This window comes from Lepisosteus platostomus, chromosome 9 (assembly GCF_059453375.1).
Source record: "Lepisosteus platostomus isolate fLepPlt1 chromosome 9, fLepPlt1.hap1, whole genome shotgun sequence".
Taxonomy (NCBI): Eukaryota; Metazoa; Chordata; class Actinopteri; order Semionotiformes; family Lepisosteidae; genus Lepisosteus; species Lepisosteus platostomus.
This window is the reverse complement of record NC_142619.1, coordinates 57,011,950-57,037,676: the sequence shown is the minus strand read 5'-3', so window position 1 is coordinate 57,037,676 and position 25,727 is coordinate 57,011,950. Positions and strand designations below refer to the sequence as shown.

Here is a 25,727-nt window from a genome sequence, read left to right as displayed (position 1 = left end):
AATCAAATGGGCTTACACAGAAGTGATTCCCTTAAGAGGATTGCACAGCAGCTGGATTGTACTAAAACAGGTTTTACCTATGTTGCCACTCATAGTACCCAGTGTTTTCTGGCTAGTGGGAGGTCAGGAAAGCTTAAGCTTTTTTTGCAATAGAGCACAATTGTGCATTATTGTAAAAATGTTTTTCTAATTATATAATCAGGGGACCCCAGGGGACCTGTCTTCCTGTTTTGCATATTTGGTGTTATTGTGGCACAACTTTTTAATTTTTAATCAAGTTTGTCAGCGAAGGGACATTTTTAAAGGTAAAGCCTTCTTTTATCCACAGCTTGTAACCAACTCTGTCATTGTTTTTTTTTTATTCTAAGCCTTTGTGTCATTTGGTTTATTTATAATGCTCAGGATTAGCCCTGGGAACTCGTAGTAATGTTGGCATAAACTGGAGGACTGAGTAGGAGGCCTAGACATTGCACTGAGCACTGGAGACGAGGAGAGAGATGCAGATGTGTGCAGAGAGAGGGACTTGGGAGAGTGGACTGACAGGGAGAAAGGCTGGGTGGAAAAGGGATTAGGGACAGATTGGCTGCTCCTGCCCAGAATTTGTTTCTTGGCACTTCACAAATAAAGCATCTTACTATACTGCCTGCCTTGGAATTTAGGGCATTTATTTTGAGTGTCAGTGTGGTCTCTCTCCATGCTTCGCCCACCTACACCTACACAGTCCTTGATAGACTCCAGCAGTGCAGAAGAATGTGAAATGCATTGGTCCTTCTAGACTATGTTCTTTATCTATCACTCTGTTGAAGAGAATCTAAAATAAAATGGCATTAATTAATTTAATTAACAAATCTTTAATTATGAAGGCACTTGCCTGCCTGTATCTTTTGTCAGATTTAACTTGAGGGCAAGGGCAACAACCTTTTATGGGTGCAAGTCATTTCAGTGTGCTAAGATAATAACTGTACGAATCTAGTTAGCCAAAATTGTTCACCATTTGTATCTGAGGGAGTTTTCAGTTGGATGATTAAATCTTTACTACCTAACACTTGTTAATGTGTTAAGACTGCCACGTCCTGTTATGTTATCTATCTATGATTGTTCTTTAGTCTCTTTCACTTGCTTTGTTTTCCGTACAACAATCGTGAGTTTCTTGGCCAGGTTGTCTGGAAATAAAACATGATTTTTTCTAAATGAACTGGTTAAATAAAGGAATAAATAGAACTCGAATAAAAATTGGAAATATCCAATGCACAGCATTTGGGCTATTTGTTTTTTTCGTGTGAAGGATTATTAATATGTATATATACAGTATGTTTGACAAGAATATCTTTCAGGATTTTGATGTATATTAAGAGTAAACAGAGTTGCTATGAAATATAATAATAATAAACTTTATTTTATATAGCTCCTTTAACTGTGGCTTCTTAAAGCTCTTTACAGAACAACAACAAAAAATACACAAGATATACAGTACACAATGAAAATACACAATGAGAGGAGACAGTAGATAGGGGTACTGAATAGGTAGGAGCAGAGGGGTAAACAACAGAACCAGTTAAGTAAAGGCCCTTTTAAAGAAGGTTTTGAGTCTAGAACATAAGAAAGGTTAAATGAGGGAGGTACATTTAGCTTAGATAATTTGGTCACTAGTAATTTGTTGACCTGAGGACCTTATGTGGATATTTCTTGAAAGAAACAGGCTTCAAGTGTAGGATGGTGTAGCTTGTTGCCGACTCCCAGAAACATTTGTGTAAAAATGCTTCCTTGGGTCTCAGTTTTAAATACACTCTAAGAAACTGGATGTCAGTTCGTTTGGGCAGGAATAGGCTGATAAAGTATAACAGGGAAACCTGGATTCCTGGGTTTGCAGAGTTTAGAATGCAAATAGAAGAAACTAAACATTTTTAGTAATTAGTTACTAATTACTACTACTAACTAGTAATAGCTAATTTAGTAATTAGCTTACATGTCGATGTTAGAAAGAGATGATTAAAGGATGACTTTGTCAGGAATTGAAATTGCATTGTGTTTTGAAATCGTGGAGTGATATCATTATCAATCTTAACTTTGACGGTGGTATCAAAAGGGGGTTATAACTGCAGACCAACATAAAGTTTCTGGAATAATTTTAAAAATACAGTGATTGTGACAGTCTTCAAGAGAGAGGACAAATGTGATAGTCCACTGCAGGCAATGTCATTATAAGAATTCTCCTGAACCATCTCATTCCTCTTGTTGAAGAACATCTCCCAGAATCCAAATGTGGGTTCAAAGCCACATGAGACATGGTTAACATGATTTTTAAAGTCTGTTAATTGCATAAAAAATGTTGGAAACAATCCCAAACTCTTTACGTAGCATTCTTAGACAAAGACATGTGACTCTGTATGTAAATTATGAGGGACTAGGGAAGATCCTCCTGAAATGTAGATGTCAGCATTCTCTGATTGTGTGAAGATCTGTGTGAAGTAGTCCCCACTGATGTATCTATAACTGAGCTCGTAGAATTCCAGACAGGATTCAAATGTGATATCAGCCCAATTCTGTTTGCAAGATTTTCTGAGTGCAATACTTCATTTGATAACAATCTCTCTGATGAAGTGAAGTTGACTTGCCAAAACGGATGGTAAACTATTTAATCTCCAACAACTCCAGTCCAAAATGAAATCCACCCTGGCTCCAATATACTGATGATGCTGGCATATGTGCCTTGACAGAAATGGATCTCCAGACAATTGTCAACATATTTACTGAGGCATGTGAGAAGATGAAACTTACACTTCATATTCAGAAGACGAAAACACACCACCAACAGGCTCCAAATGCACCATTCAGATTCCCCAAAACAGAATGCACACTGAAACACCTCCCTTGCCTTGGGGAGAAAATCCCAATCCAGCTTGGCCTGAAATCTGCAAGTGTAGACTTTGTCCATCTGAGGAAGCAGGTGTTTGGAAATTACATCATCATAAAAACTGAAACATAAATTGGTGGTCTACCGTGCAATCATCATTCTTACTTTCCTTTACAAGGCTGAATCATGGCTTCCATGCAGAGACTTAAGAGGACTCTAATGTCCCAGTGATGTCTGCAGAAGAAGGGAAAACATTTGCATTCACTTCCAAGTAAGTGACACAAGCATTGAAGCTGTGATCATCTGCTGGTCAGGTGGTCTTCTCTCAGCTTAGCTGAGGCAGTCACACCCAAAAAGACCAGAAGAAGCTCTTCAAAGATATGATAAAAGTAAACATGAAGAAGTGCAACATTGTTATCAATGCCTGGGTGATTATGGTTATTGATCAAACCACAAGGAGTAAAAATATTTGGGAAGTTGTCTACTATTTTTGAGATGCAAGAGGCGGCAGTCTGTGGAAACATAGCAAGAGTGTCAAAGAAAGCTCACTGTGACACGACTGCAGATTTTATGTCCAGCAACCTACTTTGACAACACCTACATAACTTGCCAGAGAATTTGCAGGTTTTATAAGTCACTTTCAGACAATCTTCCTCAACCTTGACAGATAGCTAATGCCTCAATCCAACCTACTCTACAAACACTAGATTGACATTGTATAGAACACCTTTCCAGGTTAGGGTGAGAGTTAAGATTAGCATTTGCATTGATTTATGGGTATGTCTGAGCTCAGGAAAAATCAATATATAATGAGCTCTTCATCCAAAAACAAAACTACAAGTTTTGGAATTAGGAACAAAGGAACAGTTACAAAGGAGAGAGCGCCACTTGGCTCATATAGCCTGTTTCGTAGTAGGTAACTAACTTATTCATGGATCATGTCCAGACGTTTCTTGAAAGAAGCAGGGTATCAGTTTCAACATTATGACTGGGTTGATTGTTTTAAATGTGCTTCCACGTTTAGTTTCTACTTTTGTCTTCTTGTGGTTCGTGTCTCACTGTTCATCTTGAAGAATGATGTTGAATACTAGTATCAGGTCCCCAAGCACAGAATCTTCTCTGCTCAAGAATAAAGAGATTTGTGTCCTTTGGCCTGTCAGTGTAGGACATTCCCTTAACCCTTGGAAGATATCTGGGTGTTCTTCTCTGGACAGCTTTCAGAGCACCAATATCTTCTCTATAATGTAGTGACCACAATTGTGCTCACTATTCTAAATTGTTATTAGTGCATGACAGAATTTTAGCATAACATCAAATTATATAAATTCTACACTTCTAGGTCTTAACATTTATTTGTCTTTTTTATTGCTTCCCCACATTGTCTTGAATATGTAAATATTGTATTACTATATCATCTATGTCTTTTTCATAAGTAGCCACTTTTTGTAGAATGTTTCTCAGTTTTTATCATTTATGTTTTTACTGCCTTAATGCAAATCCCTACACTTGTCTATGTAGAATGTAATCTGTCAGGTATTTGTCCAGTCCTGAATTTTGTATAATTCTTTTAGAATTGCACTTTCTGTCTCTACAGTATGTTGTATCATCTACAAACTTCAAAATGTTACTAAATGCAGCAGAATCTAGACAATAATTACTATAGGAAGAACATGGGCTACAGCATATATTTCTAATAGTACTCCACTAATTACATCTCCCCCATTTGAATCAAAGGTAGCTCTGGGTTCAGTGCAGGAGGTAAAGCAAATTATGGGCATAAATATTAATTAGCTCTTCATCCAATCACAAAGCTGCTTACAAAAGGACAGCATGAGAAGTCTTAAGATTGTTCTGTTTGCTATAGTGATTATACATGTCTACAGCAGACAGATCTTAAACTTAAAGGCTGGAGAGTTTGTTCAGGAGCTCAGATCCCATGTATTTTAGTATTGACAGAATTAAATATAATATTACATTTATAATATTTTTAGATTATATATAATAAATATACTGATAGTATTGTAATACTCATATTTAAGATACTATTGATGTAAGAGCCTTGCTGTAGTATATAAGGAGTATACGAGGAGGTCATTCAGTCTGTCTACAGTAGCTTGTTCATTGTTAATATCTAATTGATTCAAACATATTATCCATCCATTCCTTGGAAGAAATCAGGATATCGGCTGCAACAGCAAGACCAGGTAGCGTGGTCCAGACCTTGTGTGCAAAATACTGCATCCTGGTCTCAGTTTTTAACGTGCATTCCCCTCGATTCCACTTGTGCCTTCCAGTCTGTGTTTCGCTGTTGACTCTGAGCACTAACATTTGTGAAAAAGGATGTCCCATGGATGGCTTCATAGTCGTCACAATACATTTCAAATATAGAACAATTCCCGTGAAGCAAGAATTGCGAAGATGACAATCAAAAGCAAAACAGAGGAAAGCAAGAAAGTCGTTCACCCAGTCAGTTCTGTCACAGTCTAGGGACACAATAACCAGACTGCAAATAGAGATCACCCACCACCACCTGCCTTTAGTGTCTGTAGTGTCTGAGAACAATCATGCTTTTTCAGTCATCCATTTTCAAATCTACTGTATGTGTGGCTTTGGCACTGGATGACAATATGGAGGAAGAGGAGGGGGAGCGCAGGACTTGCAGACGTGACTCAGTACACCAGACATTGCAATACACAGCAACTACCACAATCTGTCAACATTTTTCAAACTCGACATCAGACGTTCTCTGTTTGCCCCATCAAAGTTTTGTCAGCTGTACCAGTGTGTCTGAGAGACTTGAAAACAAGCAAAACAATACAGTGATACAGGAACAGATTCATCCATACTGGCAGCAGCTTCTAGCATAGGATCAAAATAAAGGTGACTTGATCTGAAATGCTGCCATTCTAGTTATATTGGCGGGCTGTCATATTGATCACTCTGAAGCAGTCCACAAGCCAGCTGGTTGATGACAGTTTGAGATCACGGGGACAAATCATGATTAAGGCTATGGCTGAAATGCATTGAATTAATTTGTTATGTGCAGAGAAAACTGAACCGTTTGCTGGTTCTTGGAAATTCTGCCTTACTTCTTGAGAGATTGCTAAATAAATTATTGAAAAGAATAAATTCTGAAGTGGTTGCTTTACGGGAGCGAACAATTCAATTTTTCACCTCTTTTGTTTGAGGAAAACAGTTATATAATGCTAGTAGATTATGTGTTCCACCAAGAAGAAATGAAGTTACAATATCTAATGAGCCAAACTGGTGGAAAGAAGCCAACTGTATTTTCTACAGGTTTTGAAAATAACCTGTACAAAATGGTGGAGTGCAGCAAATAAAAAAGTCTGAATAATGGCATTTAACTCTAGTGAAAAATATCTCTCTTTTCAGTTCATGTAAAGATACACTTTTAAAGTTTAATGTTTTTCCCTATGATGGTGAATATATAAAGTGCACTTTGTATATACTGCAAGAATTCTGATATAATGCACTCTCATTTCTCTTCATAATAAATCTCCCACTGAATCAAATAGCCTTTGCTCAGAAGTGAACACCTGAGAGGCTTCTTAAAATAAACCATTTAAGGAACAAAAAACATCTGAACTTTAAATACATGTTTTTGATGCCATTCTCACAAAGAATATTGAAAATCGAGGCAATAGCTGAAAGGATATTCGTGTTGCTGGAGGTTCAGTGAAATTTGACGTGAGAATTAGGTGTTTGCTCAGAGAGAAACAGCTAAGTTTTCAGATACAAGTGACTGCATCACCATCAGAGCTCCTGTGGAGCCTCATTGGAAATCATATGAGCTTTAATGATGCATGCATATTTGCACTCAGACTTTATGATTTTCATTCCGATTGAGCTGTTCATTGAGGAAAGCTTTTTAGCAACCCCATGAAGTGATTTTTGTGTGATTCAAAAGTCCAAAAGTCTGGTCTTTAAGGGACCCTGGCTCTTCTAGTTCTTAATCCACCCGAGCTCATTCCAAACAAACCCACCCTTGTTTGTGGTTCCTAAGGAGGTGAGTACAATTCCATAGTGCAGCAGGTTAAATCGATGTTCCTGTTAAACTATAATGAATACTTCACTCCATGTCAGCCAGGTCTATCTGTAGTATTTGTTCTTCATTTGTGTTTTTTTTTTTACCAAATTAAAGTATAAATAATATATGCAAACCTCCACTAAAGCACTTTAGAATCACAACACAATGTCATAGATGTGCGAGAGAAAGAGATAAGACATTCTTTGAGTGGAACTGTGATGTTGTTGCAATCGAACTGTACGAATACTACAAAAAAATAAAGAACAATGGAAATTGAGAAATATTTATATTTTCAGTATTTTAAAAGTGCTTAGTAAAAGAAATTTACAAGTACAGTGAATAATGAGGCAACTAAGTAGATACACTGTAGAGGGTGGACAAAATAATGGAAGCACCTAACAATAAATGAAAATGTATTAACTAATAAGGAGCTCTTCTTGGAATACTGTTCTGTTGGGATATTGAACCATTCATCAAGAAGGAAAGATTCCATTTCTTTCAGAGATGAAGAAAGTTGAAGTCTATTCTGCACCTTACATTCCCAAACTTCCCCATGATGTTGGGATCTGATCATTACAGAGCCATGGAAGGTGTTTGACTTCATCCCAGTGTTCATGAAATATCTCTTGAGTCCGTTCAAGTAGGAATCTGCGTCAGCATGCATAGGCTGCAAGGGAACAGGTCAAGGTTTATTCCATGATGAAAAGAGAAGAAAAGAAACACAATGTTTTGGCTGCGGAGCCTTTTTTGGGTCTGAGAAAGAGAGGAAAGTCAACAGCTGACATGGGAGAACAAAAGCCGGGAGTGGAGGAGATGGAAGCATGAGGGAGGCAAGGTGGGCACTCAGGAGGTGCAAAGTCAAGAGAGGTGAAGAGAGGTGTGAAGTCGAAACCTGCAAATGAAGAGAGAGTATTAGAAGGAAACGAGTCTGACGTTGAGAGAAGGGGGAAGGTGTGATCCTAGTTTCAGGATAATTTTGGATGTCTTTCAGAAATAGAAGTTGAGAAATTCTACTTTGAGAATGCAAACGTTCTTCTCAAGAGCTCAGGTTCTTCTCTTTTCAGCATGGAATAAACCTTTACTTGATCTCTTGAATCCATTTAGTTGTGTGAAGGGTGGCGTTACCATCTTGGAATAGTGAAAAATCTAGAGGATTCAATGTTTCCACCATAGAGTGCACCTTCTCACCTAAAATGGCTTTATATTCCTTGGCTTTAATTCTGCTTTACAGAGGAATGGTCAGACCCAGTGACTCCCATACCATACCGTAACAGACCAACCACTAGTTGGACACAGATAGTGTGGGCTAAAGGCTCCATTTGGCCTTCTCCAAACCCAAACCCATCCTTATGTAGGAGCTAAATAAAGACGATTCATCAATCCATATTAATTTTGTCCAGGTTTTGTGATCAATACACCAGGATATGCATTGGTAACAAGCATTTGTTACCAATGCATATCCTGGCTTTGGTTGGTTTTGGTAACAAGCATTTTCTGAATGGCAGCCCTACGATAAATATCAGCTTTCATGATGAAAGGTTTTGTCGAGACTGGATCACGTTGCTGTAGATTCAATTCTGTTGTCATTTTTGAAGCTGTTGTTGTCAATGCAGAGCTATGTGGGAGGTGTCTGTTTCTCTGGCTCAAGGAGGCTGTTCAAGACTTGTGAATCTCCTGGAACTGCTAGCATCTTTCTTTGATTTTTTTTTTTATGTTTGGCCCTAATTAATTAATATACTTATTTAAAAAAGATCAAGATCCCTCACTTTGTACAAACTACTGTGACACTGTACTAATTCTCTTGGACACCAAGCAATATACTGTTTTTGCTCAAATTAACTCATCACACTCAGTCAGGATATACTAGTGCCTCTGAAAGCATCCCATTATCATTTTATGCTCAAAAGCCTTTTGATTGGCTTGAATGGTGATTTTAAGAACATAAGAAAAGTTACCAGAAAGAGGAGGCCATTCGGTACATGTAGCCCAATTGGTAGTTCGTAGTTAATTGATTCAAGGATCTCATCTAGGTGTTTCTTTAAAAAAGCCAGGGTATTGGCTTCAACAACATGGATGGGTTGAGTAATCTCAAAATGATTGTAACTTGTTGACTGAATTTTTGGGGTCCTTAGGTTCAAACCTGGAAGCTAGTACCACGGAAGGAGATGGGTGATGGGTGAGTGGGATTTTTGTTGGGTTGGGAGAAAAATGATTAAAAGGTTAAAACCTGTACCTATTGTATAAGATATTTTTTGTTGTGGATTAGCATTTTTTCTGCTTTTGTTTTTAATAGAAAGACATTTTCAAAATCAACCTTGAAAAACACAACAGAGCACATAAAAAAATAGAAATTAATAATGTTTAATACTGAAAACAGGGGACGAATCCTTTCATGAAGTGTTTTGAGAGACCTGGTAACAAACAACCTAGATTCATTAAGCTACTAACAACCAAAGGAGCGAATGTGGTAGGACAGACTGGATTCTTGTCTGTACTGTAGCTCTTCTATGTACCTTTGTATGTTTTGAATGTCTTCTTCCATGAGCTTTAACACAAATTTGAACAGAAAAGTAAAGAAATGTTAAAGTAAAGAAATTAGTGCGTAAAATCCAGGAAATTTAAGACAGGTGGTCACTGCAAACTAACACATTTTGAATGCCTAATCAAAAATAATAAATTCTACATAAAACTTACCTAGTAGCTCTACAGAAAGCTGCAGCAAATTATGATTGTCATGTGTGATTATTTAGGTCCTATTACGTGTGATTAATTTATTTTTCTCTGCTGTCTTTGATATTTGTGGCCAATTGGTGTGCTTTCAGGTACTGCAGTGGTATGGCATTTTCATATTTTCATTGTGTTTGCATGGTTTTTCACTAGGTGCCCTAGTTTTCTTCCGCTGTTCAAATACGTTAGGTTTGTTAAGTTTGATTGGCTCTTCTAAATTGTCCCTTTCTCTGCTTGGCCCTGAATTGGGCTGGTGCCCAAGAATGGAACAGTCGAGCACTCTCTGTCTGAGGATAGACTACAGGTTCCCAAAGCCTTAACCAGGATAAGTATCTTACTGATAATATTTGGACCACATGCTTCATTTTGAACCTGAACTCTGTGCTATTTGTCTACAATTGAAAAAGCACCAAACATGGACACCGTTTTGTAAATAAATGTGATACGGACATTTTTTACTCTTTAATCTTTCACCATTGTGTCTTGTTTTTTTCCTCTCTGATTTTGATAGTTGGATCACTGGAAGAATGTTAGAATTTTTCTGGATTGGTCTCCAGGACAAACGCATGTAGACGGTTTTACTTGCTTGCCCAGAAATCTTACTGTGTGAAAACTGATAATGAATTTAAAGATTTTCTCCATATGTGGGGAGTTATGCAAAGCTCTGCAAATTGCAATTTGCCTCCTCTTTTATTTATCTTGGAAACTGGTATTGGAGTATTTAACGTTATTAACAGTTAAAGAACAGAGGTCACACAGTGAAATGTTATCCTTTTCTTTGGCTGAGGCTGGGTACAAGTTAAGATATATGTGTTTTTGTACGCCTTGGAAAGACGTGCAATATTGCTCTCCACACTGCCAGTTATATTCTTTAACAGCCTCCTCCGTCTTGTGGCTTAAAATATTTACATAACATACAAAGTACAGTTGTACACAGCTTCATTGCATTCAGATGACCCTTAATTTTAAAAGAATCCACTGTTTGATTTTAGAGTGTTTGTGTCAGGTTACAGGAACAGTGCTGCATTTAAGCTGATTTGGTCAAACTCTTGGTGTGAACTGGGCAGACTGTGTTCATCAAGACGTGTAGCCTTCCAATCCAGATAACTGCTGTTTTACCACCAATATTCTAGCAGAATATTTGGAAATCAAAGAAGGTTGAGATAGTGAATGGAAACTTTTATTCAAAAAAGAAACCAGTTCTTTTTGACCACCAGATGCCTGAATGAATGCATATTTTGTGGGGGTTTTTAACCTTGATATATCGTGTTCTGATAACATATAAAGTCGTTTAATGTATGGGTGTTCCCTTTACCTATCAGGCAGTGCTGTATAATGCAGAACATGACAGTACAGTAGTTTAATTTTCATCTTCGGTGGTGCGGGATGATAAAGTTTGCTTAGGATAGATGGGTCTGGCCGATTTCTGTTCAGATGATTGTACTTTAGTCGGAGGGGAAAGGTTATGTGCAATGTAAAGACTCAGGACAGTCGTGTGGAGTATTTACTCTTCGCTGTTTGCAGTGGCATTGCAGCGCGTTGTCAGCCGACAATGGAGGCTTCTCTTTCAGCTGGCAACCGTAACCGTAGCACCACTCACCACATATAGTCAATATTTACTGATTCTTTTCACAGTAATTGGAAAAGATTCCACTTTTGCTCTTTGTAGAGTCCGCTGGCTTATACAGTCACTTAATGTTCTCATGGAATACTACCAATGGATTTTGAAGCTTTTTTTCACTTATTAGGCACAACTTCAAAGCCCAGGTTTATTTTAACATTCTACAATGAAGTGTTACATACACACTGACATATGATACAAATAAACAGAACAGAAAATTCTGCAATTTTGAAATAAGTATGCCTCATAGCAGTGTCCAAGCCTGTGGTACAAATAACAGACATTTCCAAGACCGCCTGCTTCAGTTATTACATTGTACACAAGGCCTACTGTAGCTACCAGATGTGGGTGAGCTTGTGACTGCTCCATTTTGTGCTTGATATTCAGTCTTAGCTGTGTGAACTCCTGTGATTTTAAAATGACACACCTCTATGAATATTTATATATATGCACTTACTACTAAACTTGTCCAGTGAGATTTATATTTATGGATGAGCTTGTAAACAGATGAAGAGAGGAGAACTACAATGTTCATTGCTCTTTTCCATTTTTATTTTGCATGGATATAAATTTTGCAGCTTCACTGTGGATTAGAATTTTATCTGTTGGCCAAAATGACACTTGTCTTTTGTAGTGTCTGAAAACTTGTTTGTCACCACTGTGCTGGAACTCATCTTATTACACTTATTACAAGTAAAGAGTGCATTACTCTCCTGTGGTTTCTACCTTTAAAAATGAACACTTGTGAACTAATTCAACAGAAGCTGTTTTACATTACGTTTCCCCTGTACGTTGTCCTTATGCAAAGAATACATATGATATATGGTTCCTTCCATTCCTTAAATTGTTACACACATATAGGGAGAATTAAATGTATTGCAAACAGTTCTTTAGATTGCTTTGTTTCCTAAATACAGAACTGTGCTTAAATGTGAGCAAAAAAAAAAGTCTCTCATATCAAACTTTGTTTAATGCACAATTGTTACTGAAATTTCAAGCATCACAAAATATCTGTGAGGAATTTGTTGCCTTAAGTTGATCACTCTTCAATTAAAGTTTAAATCTTGCAGTTTCGATCACTGGCCAGTCATCACCAGTGGCAAAGATACATGAAAGCTAAGAGCAATGAGGATAGTTAAACAGTTCTCTGATTGCTCTCTGCATGTGCTTTCAGTCTGTTGGTGAAAAATCTCAAGTCAACAATGCAGAGCTGGTGAAGGTATTCTGTACTTATCATCAGTGAGCAGACTTAATTCCTCAATGGTAACATTTAAGCATCACAGAGTTTTTTATTTTATTTTGATTCATGAGGACGTTATTACACTGCGAGGCATTAATAATACAACAAATGCAATACATGTATTTCTGAGTCCTTGCTCTTTCTGACCACTATATCTATTTCTGTTAATAATTTGGGTTTGTAATCTGTCTGAAGTATTTTATAGTCAGTGAAGTATTCTCATGGAATTTTAGGACGGTTTCAAACTATGATTTTTTTTTTTTAAGATGACAGCTTTATTAGTGCATTATTAGTCAATCCAGTATAATTCAATGCTTTGGATTTTTTCAGTTAGGAATAGTAGGTTATTATTAAGATTAATTCAATTAAATCAGATTTTAAAATATAAAAAACAGACTTTGTGCACCATTTCTTTTACAGTGTAGAATTACACACTTTAATATTATGTGTATTATTAAACCCATACAAAATCTTTATGCAAGCTGAGTAAACAATATCAAAACATTTTAAAACATTAAATGAAAGAACATGTAAGGTGTATATAAAATGGACCCTTTATGTTAAACGTGTACTGTACTATTATGTTTTTTTAGCTTTTAATTATGTTATTGTACAGAATAAATTCTAGTCTCAGTACAAAGCAACAGATTTGGTCTTATTTAGTTTAGCAACTAAAATCACTGCTTATAAACTTTAGGAAGAATACACTTTTTACAGAAAACATGCACAGATTTTTTTCCTAAATGCTTTGTACTGTAATTTGACAAAAGGTCAAGGAGCTTTACAATCATATTATAGTTTTTATTGCATGTTTTAACTCTGCATTTAATTTACTTAAAATTGAAAGGGGTTATCTACAAATAGTTAAACCTTTTTTTAAAAAAACAGCAAGGAAGGCGTTCTGACTTAAAAACAGTGTTGTGAATAGGATTTCTTTTAGTCAGTGCTTATAGACCTTAATGAGTTTTGTTGACTGGCACTCAACCATCAAAACCCAGTTTTCCTCTTTGAATTCACTTGACAAAGTATAAAAAAAATCAAGCATCTTTCATGTTTCTCAAATTCCCAAGTGTTATTTCAGTATTATTGCCTGTGTGTTCGTAGTTTACCTCAGTCACATTACATCATTTCCTAATGTTCAATCTGCAAATGAAAATTATTAAAACTTTATTTCTGTTTTACATGAATATAGAATATTTAATTCTAAAGGAAAATATAGGTTTAAATAAATATTGAACTTGGACCTGACATCGTTTATGTAGTATTTTCCCAATGAATTTATTATAGGTGCTTTTATTCTTCATCTAATAAAACAATTTACCATTATGGCTATAATATTTTATTTATGAGGCAACCAATAAAAGAATGAATGCTTCCACTAAAAGCACTCAACTATCACCATTTTAAGTTCTTTCTTATAAGCATCTCTTGTTTTTCAAAACAGCCAAACCAAATTATTGTTTAGATCAAACTGTATTACCATTTTTAGATATTTTGATATTTCCTAAATAATTTCTACACTTCCAAGTTAATTCAACTTTTCAGTGTATGATTTAAAATGTACTTAACAAGATTCTTGAGATTCATTTCAACATTTGTTATTTTAAAAATTAAAAGAATTAAGAATGAATTAAGAATTTCGACTATATATATATGGGTTGTTATGTAATGTATGACATACACATATCTCTATGGAATGATACAGGATGAATCAGAAAAAAAGCTGTTTTTAAATATCTTAAACCAAGTTTGTCATATCATAAAATAGAGGCTATTCTGAAAAAGAATGAAGAATGACTTTGAAATAATTTTGAGATAATCTCAAAGTGAATATGAACAGGAAGTAACTGGAAAATAGAGCGGAGGCCGGAGCCAGAGAAACTTGCAGTTTAAAATGGAGAGGGGTCAACTATAAAATAACTCATTTAAAATGATTATGATTAAAGTACGATATATAAAAATGAAATCCAATAATGAATTCAACATATTCTAAAAGGAACATTAATTATTTTGAGATACCATAAAAAATTGTGACTGATTTTGTAAAAGTATTGTAAAAACGTGCATTTAATCATAATAATAATAATAGGCTTGGACAGCAATTCAGGATATCTGAAATACTGCAATACATATCCACAATTTCTTCTGATAACCAAAATAGTCACAACATCTTTTTTTGATTTTAAGATTCTTTGAAATATTTCAAGAGATTAGATTTTTAAGAAAACTCTAAATGGTCATTCGGCTTGCAGGCTACACTGACTGAAAAGCCATGAGACTTCTGTAGAGCTCAATACTTCTAACATTTGTGAAAGTAACCTCTAGGAAGCATAACGTTACAAAACTGAAGGAAAACAGCAGTTTTTAACACTATAAAAACATCAACAATCTATTATCTTGAGATTTACTGTATAGTATCTTTAACCTAGCCGTGTTTTTAACTTTGAAACTTTGTTTTGTTTCGGTTAACTAGGAATCTCCAAACAGTGGCATTAAATCACAATTTAGTCAACGTAATTGGGCCTTTTGCTCTTCATTTGGATGTGTATAGTTATAATAAATAATGTTGGGAGTGGCAAATGTTTAGTTAAATCATGTAAGTAGCAAGGGCTGAACAATGCATCTACTGTGAATTTAAAACTGCTGCAAAGGAATCAAATTAGTGTCAACACCTCTTCCTCACAGACCCCACTGCTTGTGGAGTCATAGCTTTAGTGCTCCTCCTCACCCCATAGCCCTGTCCCCCACTTTGATTTTGGTTTCCAGTTTTATGGTTTTTGTTGCCAGACATTATCCCTGCAAGCCACATGTGGGACTCTGTGGCCACAAATCTTATAGCTTTATCTGGCGGAGATTAAAAGCCACACCGTAGGGGCTGGGAAGAGGTAGTCTGTGGTTTGAAAGATGATTATTGTTTTTTGCGACAAATGCATCGGGGGAAGTGGGCTTAAATGACTTGGAGCTACTTGGCGTGTGTGGAAGAAAGTGCAATTGTTGTCTGCCTGTCGCCAATAAAGTGGACTGTAATCAAACTACTGCAGGGTCAGGCTTGTGGTCTCTAGGCCTCTAATGTTACCCAGCTGTGCTGCAGAAGGGCAAAATAATGGATGTCTGGGTTTAATTCCTCTGAAGATCCAAGGGGATACTCTGACACACGTGTATGAAATGGGTTAATTGTAGTACTGGGCATGATGGGGGAAGGTGTAGGGAGTTTGACCTAACGTTTACAGACTTCAGACCAGTTTTTAATGTGCAGTGCTATGCTACAGTACTACAGGCTAACTGAATGTCATTTTTTTTTCTGTACAATTTCAGACTTTAGAAGCTACTGCTTCCCTCATTGTTATCTTTGTCATTGACCTGTGCTAAAACTTGGCTGATGTTATATTAAGCCCTATGTAAAATACAGTGCTACCTCAATGATTTTGTCTCATTTGATTGCCAACACTTACCTACAGGAAACTTGACAACACAATGTGTTCCCCAGCAGCAATATAAGTGTAACCTTGAATTGCTAGCATCTCTGTTTCATTATTTGGAGTCTGCTTTCACTCTTTTTCTATCTGTAATTTTATTAAAGCAATGTATCATCAATAGCAGCTTTTAAAATTCATTAATTTTCCGATCTCAAGAGCAAAGCTAAATGTGCACCTCTTTGGAGAACAATGCCCTTCCCTTTTCACTAACTAGCTGCTTTTGTTTCATCCTCAGTGGTGTTTCTAGACTTCTAGCTGAAGTTTTTTTTTTCAGTTTTGCTTCTTTTTTAATACAACAATCGACACTCCTTATCCCTCTCAACTGTCCTTGACTTTAAGGGTTGTTTTTATATTTAACTACACACAATTTATATCAGAATAATGCTAATTAACTTGTAAAAAAATGGATAAAATAGGACTGGATTCTTTACATATCTATAAGAACATTCTTTTTCTACATCCTTTTTTGAAAAGCGATTTGAAAGACTTGGCAGATTTGTACTGTAGACATAGTTCCTTAATTATTGGGGACTTTTCAGTATTGTCTTAAAAACTGAAGAATAGATAAAAAATAAACCATGGAAAATAAAATTAATAGCAGAAAAATTAATAGCAGATACTTTGGTATCTAGAGATATCTGTATCTCAGGCTTAATGAACTTCTGTTCAAGTTATTTGACCTAATGTTTAACAGAGTAGCGTATATATTATCTGTCTTATAAAGGGTTAGATATTTTCCCCTTTTATGTAAGTACAAAGCTGTAGAGTTGATTAATTAATCCAGACTACATAATATTTTTTGAACATGCAGTTTTATCATAATATCAACACTTCATTACAAACATGCAGGCAAACGTACAAAAAAGGCAAAGGAAAAATTAATAAATAATACTAATAAAGAGAAGAAACAATTTGTCTGCTCAAAACAAACAAGGTCAAGCACTGTGGCGTAATTGGCTTTTGTGGCATCCTCAAGAATTCAGAAATAATAAAGATGCAGCTGTTCTTATTTATTTTTATCATTCTAATTATGAGTTATATTGTGATGCATTTATAATCACAGTGTTTGAAAAATGAAAGCGTGAATCTTAAATTACTGTTAAAGGTGCTGTTGTGTCAATGTACAATGAAAGGTAATTAGATGATATAAAACTCAAGAATATTTAGGACCTTTGTAATCAACTATTTTATTTTGCAAACATAGGCAGTCTATTCTATTTTTTATTAATAAACTGCATATCTGTAAAAATAATTTGTAGAAAACAAAACTATTTATCTAGTACAGAAAACGACAGCTTGATAACCACTTTGTTTCACAGAATATGTTTATTTGCCTTATATGCTATATATGTATATATAAAAACACTTAATGTAGTATTTCTGTTTCAAATAGGTTATTGTACATTATTTTTATTGGAGGCAAAAAAAATATTTTTATGTTTTTCTTACAAAGCTGTTTTCTAACGTTCATTTGCCTTAAGAACAAAATACATGTGCAGTAGTTCTTTAGGCATTGATAAATATTTTTACTCTGCTGCAATGTGTACTCTGCCATAGCTAATTTAATCTTTTTCAGCAGTATCAGCCTGTGAACATAAACCTTGACTTGTTTTATTGCAAAGTATTTTGTGTCAACTGATGTTTTCTAATGTTCTCTTGAGCATTCTAGCTGGAGTTTTATCAGACCAATTACAAACATGCTGTGATTTAAGTGCAGGAAACTGAAGAGGCTGCTCGGGCTCTGATGTTTGATATGGATATTGTTTTTGACCACTAACGTGCCAAAGGAATCTCTCAGTTCCCAAACAATCTTCAGCGCAAGCTCACTTTATGTAATAATGCAGTCAATAACTGGAGTAACTCATTTGTATGAAAATGTGTATACAGTATGATATATATCCCCAGTACTCCACAGTGCTCCTATTACTTATCCAGTCAATAGCCAAGTTAAAGTGTGACATACTGTATTAAAGATTATGGTATTAATGAAATTAAAGTGTGAATCTTGAACTTTTGCTTAAGTGTCCGTTGAATCCTAATGTACAGTAAAAGAAGAATCAATACAGTTAAAGGCAAAACATGCCTGGTCATACAGTATGTACTGTACAAAATCTCAGACTTACAGTTTCTTGAAAGCCCCCTTTCCACTTTGCCATTCATAGGTTGTATGAGATGGTACACGGTTTTCAATAAAGCTACTTTTGTTTTACTCATTAAAGATTCTTCTGTGTATGTGGGCTGCTGGTTAACAAAAATAGTAATATTTTTCTAAATGATAGCTCTTGTACCATCTCTGCAATGCAATGTTATCAGACTTCTGCCATTACTTGCTGTATAGCCAGCCCATTTAGCAACTGTGGACCATTAATGGAAAGATAGTAAGTTGGTCTTTCTCTTATATGATAAGAACATAATATTAGTTTTCAACTGATTTACCACATGGAATACATAAATATTTGTTTTTCCTTTGATCAGTTTTGGTTTTAGAAAATTGTTTTATTTCACAGACGATTTGTCAGTACAACTAAAGAGAAAATGTATGGACTTGCAGACTTTGTGGCATGTCTGTCTTAACTCAATTAATTTACCTGGAATTTCTGCGGCTGCACACTACGATGAATTAGTTTCAGTGTACTTAAAAATGATAGCATTAATAAATGTGTGTATATGTAGTGAATAAATGAAGTGCATTTGCCTTTTCTGCAACTAAGTAAGTTTTCATTGCCTGGATTTACTGAATGAAATGGACTCAATGTTAATTCTCTCATTAAATTCCATTATGCAATGTTGTTCGAGGGCAGCACAGTGGAGCAATGGTTAGCACTGCTGCCTCACCATTCTGGGGCCCTGGGTTTTATTCCTAGGATCCTATCTGTGTAGAGGTTGTGTGTTCTGCCCCTGTTCACAAGTCCTCTCGCTTTCCAAAGTCATACTGGTAGGTTAGTAGACTTCTGGGAAAACTGGCCAGCGTGCATGTCTATCTGTGTGTGCCCTGCAGTGGACTGGCATCCCACCCAGAGTGCATCCCTCCTTGTGCCTGTTGCATGCTGGGTAAGGCTCTGTCTCCCCAATAACCCTGTATTGGATGAAGTGGTTAAAAAATGGATGGATGAATGCTGTTATGCTTAAATCTTAGATTAAGCATTTTCCAAAATTTATTTTAAAAGGAAGGTTTGACAGTACATTGGTTTAAACTCAAAGTAAGTCATTAAAAACTATTAAAAACTGGCCTTTTGGCACAAAGAATGGTATATTAAAATTAGAAAATGACAAATGAGAATGTGCCATTTTGCCCATCTTGCCTATTTGTTGGTAGCTTCTTGTTCTAAGAATTATATCAATTCCTTTCTTGAAGGATGTAAGAATCAACTTCAAACGCATGTCCTAGAAGATGGTTCCAGACTTCCACAATCCATAGTGTTTCTTTTTTTGGTCTTGAATGGTTCTAAATGTAAATATCTATGTGTGTCCCACTGGGCTTGTGTTGCTGATGATCTTGAAGGACTCTCCTGAACTGACATGATCAGTTCCTTTCATGGTTTTGAATACCTGAATTAAGTCCCCATGTAATCTCCCCTGCTCCAGGCTAAAAAGATTCAGTTCCTTTAGTCTAAGTATGATATTTCCTCCAGGGGAAACATCTAAAGCCAAGCATGCCCTATGTCAATAAAACAAGCAAATAATATGATCTAGCATGCTTCTTTCCTCATTTTAGTTGCAGAATCCAGCACCCTCTCTCTTTACCCCAGGAGCTTCATCCAACTCCTGTAAATCTAAAAGAGGTGTGTCTGGCCCCAATTACCTTGTCACTTGAATAGTCATTAATCTCACAGCCACATGGATTTAATACAATATTTATGTAATGTTCTATCAACCTAGTAAATCAAATCCTTATCTACTCTTTTTTTTTCCTTATGAACCTCGGAATGTTTATAGTAGGCATTATATTTATCAAATATAACTGTTTTTCCTATTTTTTTAGTGTTAGCCCTGGGTGGACACTGCTTTTCTTAGCACTATCGAACCATTGTCTGCTTTTTTATTTTTCCCTAGAATAGACCCCTTAGTTAATCACTTTGGCTTTAAAGGGAATTTCCTCATGGAATTCTCTGCAGCAAAATCTAATCAACTGACCTACAACAATGGGAGCCTTTTTTTTTTTATTCAGGGCGGGCTCTATACTGTAGCCTTTTGTGCAAACTGAACCCTCCCAGTAGGAGTGGATAGCCAGTCAGTGTGAGTGTGGCTTTGTGTGTGTGTGTGTATGTGACCGCAGTGTGTGGAGAGTCCTCTGTGTGTGTGGATACTCTTGACCAGATGCTTAGTGCACTGGGCAGTGAGGGACTCCCCCTGTGTGCGCCTCCATCATCTCATGTCAAAGGACCATTACCTGATTACCTTCCTTGCCTGCCTAGATTTCCATCAAGATAGACTGATGGGGGGACTATTGTGATGGGTTTTTTATGTTCTGAGCATGCTCACAACTAGAAGGAACTTAACAGTTTGAGTATGTGCCTCTTCTGGCTTATCAGTGGTCAAAGTTGAATCATAAGTTAAGAGAAAGACAGAGAGGTGGGAGGGAGGGCAGAGGAGAGAGAGGGGGGGGTTACCTCCTGCTCATGTTTTTGTTTTCTGTCTCAGACAAGAGACTGCTGTTTTTTTGTGTGTGTGTGTGTGATATGTTGGCTTCAATTTCTCTCTCCGCTGTGGTTCACTTGTATGGAGCTTTGGTCTAAGGTCTTGGAGTTCTCTTTGCCAGCGAGTTTGCTCCACTTTGACTAACAGCAAGAGCTAACAGAGAGACTGACAGGGTGAGTGACAAGTTGTTTACAGGTTTCCTTGAGAGGGCCTGCTGCTATATTTCAATCTGTCAAAGTTGCTTTTCTTTCCACAGAACAATGCCCGATTGCTTTTTCTAATACTATACAGGTTCCAAGCTCTTAGTGGTGAATGGCACTGTTAAGGGGTCTCTGCTGCCAAAAAAAATTGTTTGACTTTTTCTTTTCCACTGCCTGTGTATAGACAGAAGTGTGGGCATGCATGCAAGTGTGTGTATATATGTGCATGGGAAAAAGACGACAACAAAACATAAAAGATAACCTGTTTTGCCTTATATAGTTTTTTGGGTGCCACCAATATCGGGATGCAACAGGAAGGGAGGTGGAGCTATCTGAAACAGAGTTTATAACGAAATGTATTCTTCTCATTAGTGGACCAAGGGAAGAAGAGTTTAATCTGATTTGAGAGTTTAAATGTAATAAGGGTACACTGATGCTTACAGAATTGCCTGATGAAGTTGAGAGTTTGTAAAGAACTAAGAGGAATACATGCAGCAGGATAAAGAATTTCATCTTAAGAAAGGGGGCAGTACTGCTGTTTCTATGTACAGAACAGGCTACATTGCCTCAAATGAGAGTGGATGGGCATCCAGCACAATATAGTCAAAGGTTTTCACAGCAGCGAGCTGTAGATGTGGAGGTTAGTTGTTCGGGTGCTTCGCTGTTGTTGTTTTATTGCTAAACACTGGCCCTTTAAGAGGCTTGCAAAGAAGTAGCAGCTTAGAGAGAGAGGCAGAGAGAGAGGGAGAGGGAGAGAGAGAGGGAGAGAGACAATCAGTTGTTTCAGAGGTTAGAGGATCAATAGACAGGTTTCTTTGGAGACTATCGGAACTGCATGTTGTGGAAAGGAACCCAGAGAAAAAGCAGTATATTCCAGCATGCTTACTGATCCTGATTTACCTCAGGAGTTTAAGAGGTAAGTTAAAACTTGGTAGTGGGTTGATTCTTGTTTGTCAAGGTCCAACTGTATTTATAGTAAATACTCAGAAGTAAGCTCCTTTTTTTTGCTTACAGTGGAGCCTTTAGAGCACATGTACTGCTTAAGCAAAGTTGTAAATGTCAACTACCTTGGCTCCCAGCATTCAGATGTGTTTTGATGTCAAGTCATTGGATAAAAATGCTTAAGGAGAAGTATTTTCTGGTTTGACAGGAGGCACATATGCTGACAGTTTCTCAGCAAACCTAAAGCATAACCCCAGGCTCAGTGTGTCCCTTCAATCGGCAAGGCTTGTCAACTTTTGTGTTTTTGCTGAACAATTCTGCTTTTCCACTGAGATGATGAATAAAAGTGTGTATTCTGAAATGTGCTCATTGTGTTTGTTATTATATTTAAATTGTTTGAAGAGAAAACTTGGATAAAAAGCAAGTCAGACTGCTCAACATGTTTTAAACCATTTATTTATGTTTTGGAGTGACTTTACATCATATTATAACTAGTGTTCTCACTTCTATGTTTCAACACTGCTGTGTGACTTGGGGACAGAATACTGTGATGCATGTTTGAGTGTTAGTGCTGTGAAAAAGATTAAATATGAAAGCCCATGTGCTGTAAGTGTTGACTTAACACAAGCATTTTTCTAAAAAAAAATGACCTTTTATCTTTCCTCTGAATTAACATCTCACCAGATGAGACTAAATCTTTTGTTCAGAGATGAATTATGGTTTTATCTGTGAATTAAGAACACATTTATATTTTACCAAATGTGTCTTAATAAAGCATTTATCCGCAAGAGAAAAAAAAAGATAACAACAGATATTTGGAATTAAAAATTTAAAGGATTAGACTCAGATAGGCAGAATGTATGGAGATAAATATAGGGATTACAATGAATTAGTAAGCGGATAGTTAAAACTCTGCTTTCTAGTAATATGGTCTATTAGTTTTGAAGCAGTTTCTCGGACAGTAGTACTGTGGAGTTCCAGAGTTCGTACCATCCTGACTAAAGCAGACCTTATGTTGACGGCTTTGACAGAATTGTAAGTCTTCAGGTTATCTATAGCAAACTGCTTTTAATTTATGAGTGAATACAGATTTAATTTCATTGAGTGAAAGATTGTCTTTTTAGTTAGAATGACCGTTTAGAGTGATTCTGCTGGAAATATTTTCATTGATTTATGAACTGCTATTTTAGCTATGTAACTTAATTTTTACAATGCTTAAAATATTTCTTTTTAAAGCAACAGCTTATTAAGAATTTCACATTTGGTTTTAGAAGTTCCTGTTACCCCGCTGTGCTTTTTTATGTTTGTTAGCTTAGACCTCGATCTTTTGTTTGTATTAACATCAGTATTGAAGGAAAGCATTTTTTGTTACATTCTTATTGGATACATAATATGCTGTGTTGCAAAGATACTAAAAAAAGTGATAGCACCGCATACTCGTGTAAAATCAAACGGAAATCTGGAAAACAATCTGTTAGCAGTAACTTTTCTTGCAGTAGAAAGAAATGTCAGGTGCACGCATGCCAGTGATAGTGTGAGGGCTAACCTCTTATTCGCTCCATTGTGTGAAAATGTTTGACAAAAACGTATTTACATATTTGGGCATATTTAAATTGTGTTTGCTCATGTAACTGTCAATAAATGTAAAAAAATTACTGTGAGAGAGATAACAGAAATTCAAAAGGTTCTCATGGGTTATGAATGTTATGGGTTGTGAATGTGACAGAGCTGTGAGTATAATTAGTAATGTGAAGTATTGTCTTAAACTATCCTAAGCAATCATGGTGCAAAGTAGACACATATATATATAATAGGATCTGGCTAATTCATACTTAATTTTACCATGCTTTTTTATGCTCTAGAAAAAATCTTAAATTGAAAAAATACCCATTTATGAAAAGTCAACTTTAGGTTTGCAATGATTTGCATCCATTTAAATGTTCCTTAACAATTAACTGTGTGTGTGTGGTGTTTGCATTTGCATTGAAAATATGATGATGAAAGACGGTTGAACTTTAGCTACATTAACGGTTTCCAAACCTTTGTCTAAACAAAAATAAATCAAAGGGTACAGGTAATATGTTACAAAAGCAAATAAAAGTGTATTTTATCCTGGCAGTTAAAGATAATTGTTGAAGAATTTATTGATATATTAATAGGAAACAATCCCCTTTTCATTACTTTTGCTCTGAGTGATCGCATATGTTTCTGAGTTGAAGCTATGACAGTCACATGGAGTGTTCGGCTTGTTTTACAGTAGAGCTTATTTTTTTCAAAAGAACACTCATTCAACTTAAAAAAATGCTCTTACAGAGTCTTACAGAGTAGAAAGGGATTGATTTTGAATGTGAAAAATTGACAGATTCCTTTGGATTGGTGATAGTACAGGGAGGGGGAACTTCTGTGACACTTTAACACTTAGCCATTTGTCCTTCCCCATTTAAATGGTAAACTATCCGTCAGGCTCTTGTGTTATTAAACTGTTTTTGGTCTCAGTTGCCTGAGCACTGATGGAGAGTGAACTCTGTTATCTCCTTTTTTCCCAGTGAATTTCTGAATGCGTCATTTGCTGTGCCTATTTGCAACAAACTGCCTCATTGTCTCACCCATATTGTTAGCTCTTGAGAGCGAGTTGATAACCGTGTCTCCATGTTAAAAAAAAGAAAGAAGAATACCAGAGCAGAATGCTAAATTGTCCCCCCATCTAGACCTCCCTAGTGTTGTCACCTGACCAGGCCACTGACCAATAAGGCACCAACAGTTGTTTAGATTTGTTTTGAGGCAGGAATGCTTGAAGGCTAAAGTTGGAGGGTAAATTCCTATTCTGCTTTTATTCCAGTGTTTTATTCCAGTCTTCCAGTGTGCCTTTCAAATATTTGCAAATATCTTCTTTGAAAAAACTCCTAAAAGCTTTGGACTTTACGCCTTTTGAATTTGGCCTGGTTAAAGCTTTCTTTGCCTAGAACAAAAGTGGTTTCTAAACTTCCACCCAGGGAAATAGTTTTAAACACGATATGCAACACTTCTGAATCTTCATCTGAAAAAAAAAGAGAAAATTCTCAAAACTCTGTGATGGTGTCTTAACTTGAGAGAGAATATATAGGTTAGTCGAGTGGTTACAACATACAGTACTTTTTACACTTGACAGAACAGTTCCAAAATGTTGTCCCTTTATAACACTTTACCTTCTTTACAGATATGTTGAGCAGTTAATTTTAAACCAATATTCTGGATGCATGTAGTATTTTATTCATACAATGTAGAAGTTGTTTCTTGATAAATGGACTTGATAAATACAGTAGCGAGTCTCATTCCTTGGTAAATTCTACTGAAAATTGAAGTTTTACCAGTTATCAATAGATGAGATTCAAAAGTACTGTTCTCCTGTCGACTTTTCCAGTGCTACGTCGTAGGTGGTACGGGTACATTTTTCAAAGGAGAGGAAAAGCCTGATCCAAGTCAGGTATCATTTATAACAGTGCAGATGCAGATATGGTCTAAGACAGCTGTGTACATTAGATGGACAGTAAGCTGCTGGCAGCTTTGAATGACCCTCTGTTAAAGAACACTGAGGAGTATCCCCAATAGAATGTGCATGTGCCATGCTATTTCAGAGCATTGAGCAAAATTCAGCATCATCTGTGATTGCCTTTATAGCACAGTTTGAAATGCAGTGAAGACTAGGCTTCAGAGCTACAAATACAACCAGTTATTGATGAGCTGTTGGCTCCGGTATTTCATGACCTTGCGTCCGCTGAATTCTTAGCATCTGAGCTAAAGAAGAAAGAGTGGGACTATGTAAGAAAAAAAATAAAAGTAAACTACCATAAATAAATCGTTCATTCTGTCTGATAATTACTTCTTCTGAAAAAAAGCAATCAATTAGTATTGGAAACAATAGCATGTTTTGCATTTTTAATGCCTCTCAGTACATATTTCCTGCAGGTAAATTCCATTTATTTCACTATTTAAAATAGTAAT

The 25,727-nt window shown here is 36.2% G+C and overlaps 1 protein-coding gene across 7 annotated transcripts in view; it reads left to right on the top strand.

Moving 5' to 3' along the window:
- The window catches only part of sox5 (SRY-box transcription factor 5), a 335,228-nt gene that overhangs the window by 183,699 nt on the left and 125,802 nt on the right, over positions 1-25,727 (top strand). For 2 of the 7 annotated variants that reach the window (XM_088645791.1, XM_088645790.1), the window contains exon 1: positions 21,167-21,720. The exons of 3 other annotated variants lie outside the window; for them this stretch is intronic. In XM_088645791.1, the coding sequence (XP_088501917.1) occupies positions 21,683-21,720 (38 nt within the window). In that variant the 5' untranslated portion in view covers positions 21,167-21,682. Of the gene's footprint in view, positions 1-20,549; positions 20,778-21,164; positions 21,721-25,727 lie in introns of those variants that run through there. 2 more of the 7 variants (XM_088645795.1, XM_088645792.1) reach the window with 2 other exon arrangements.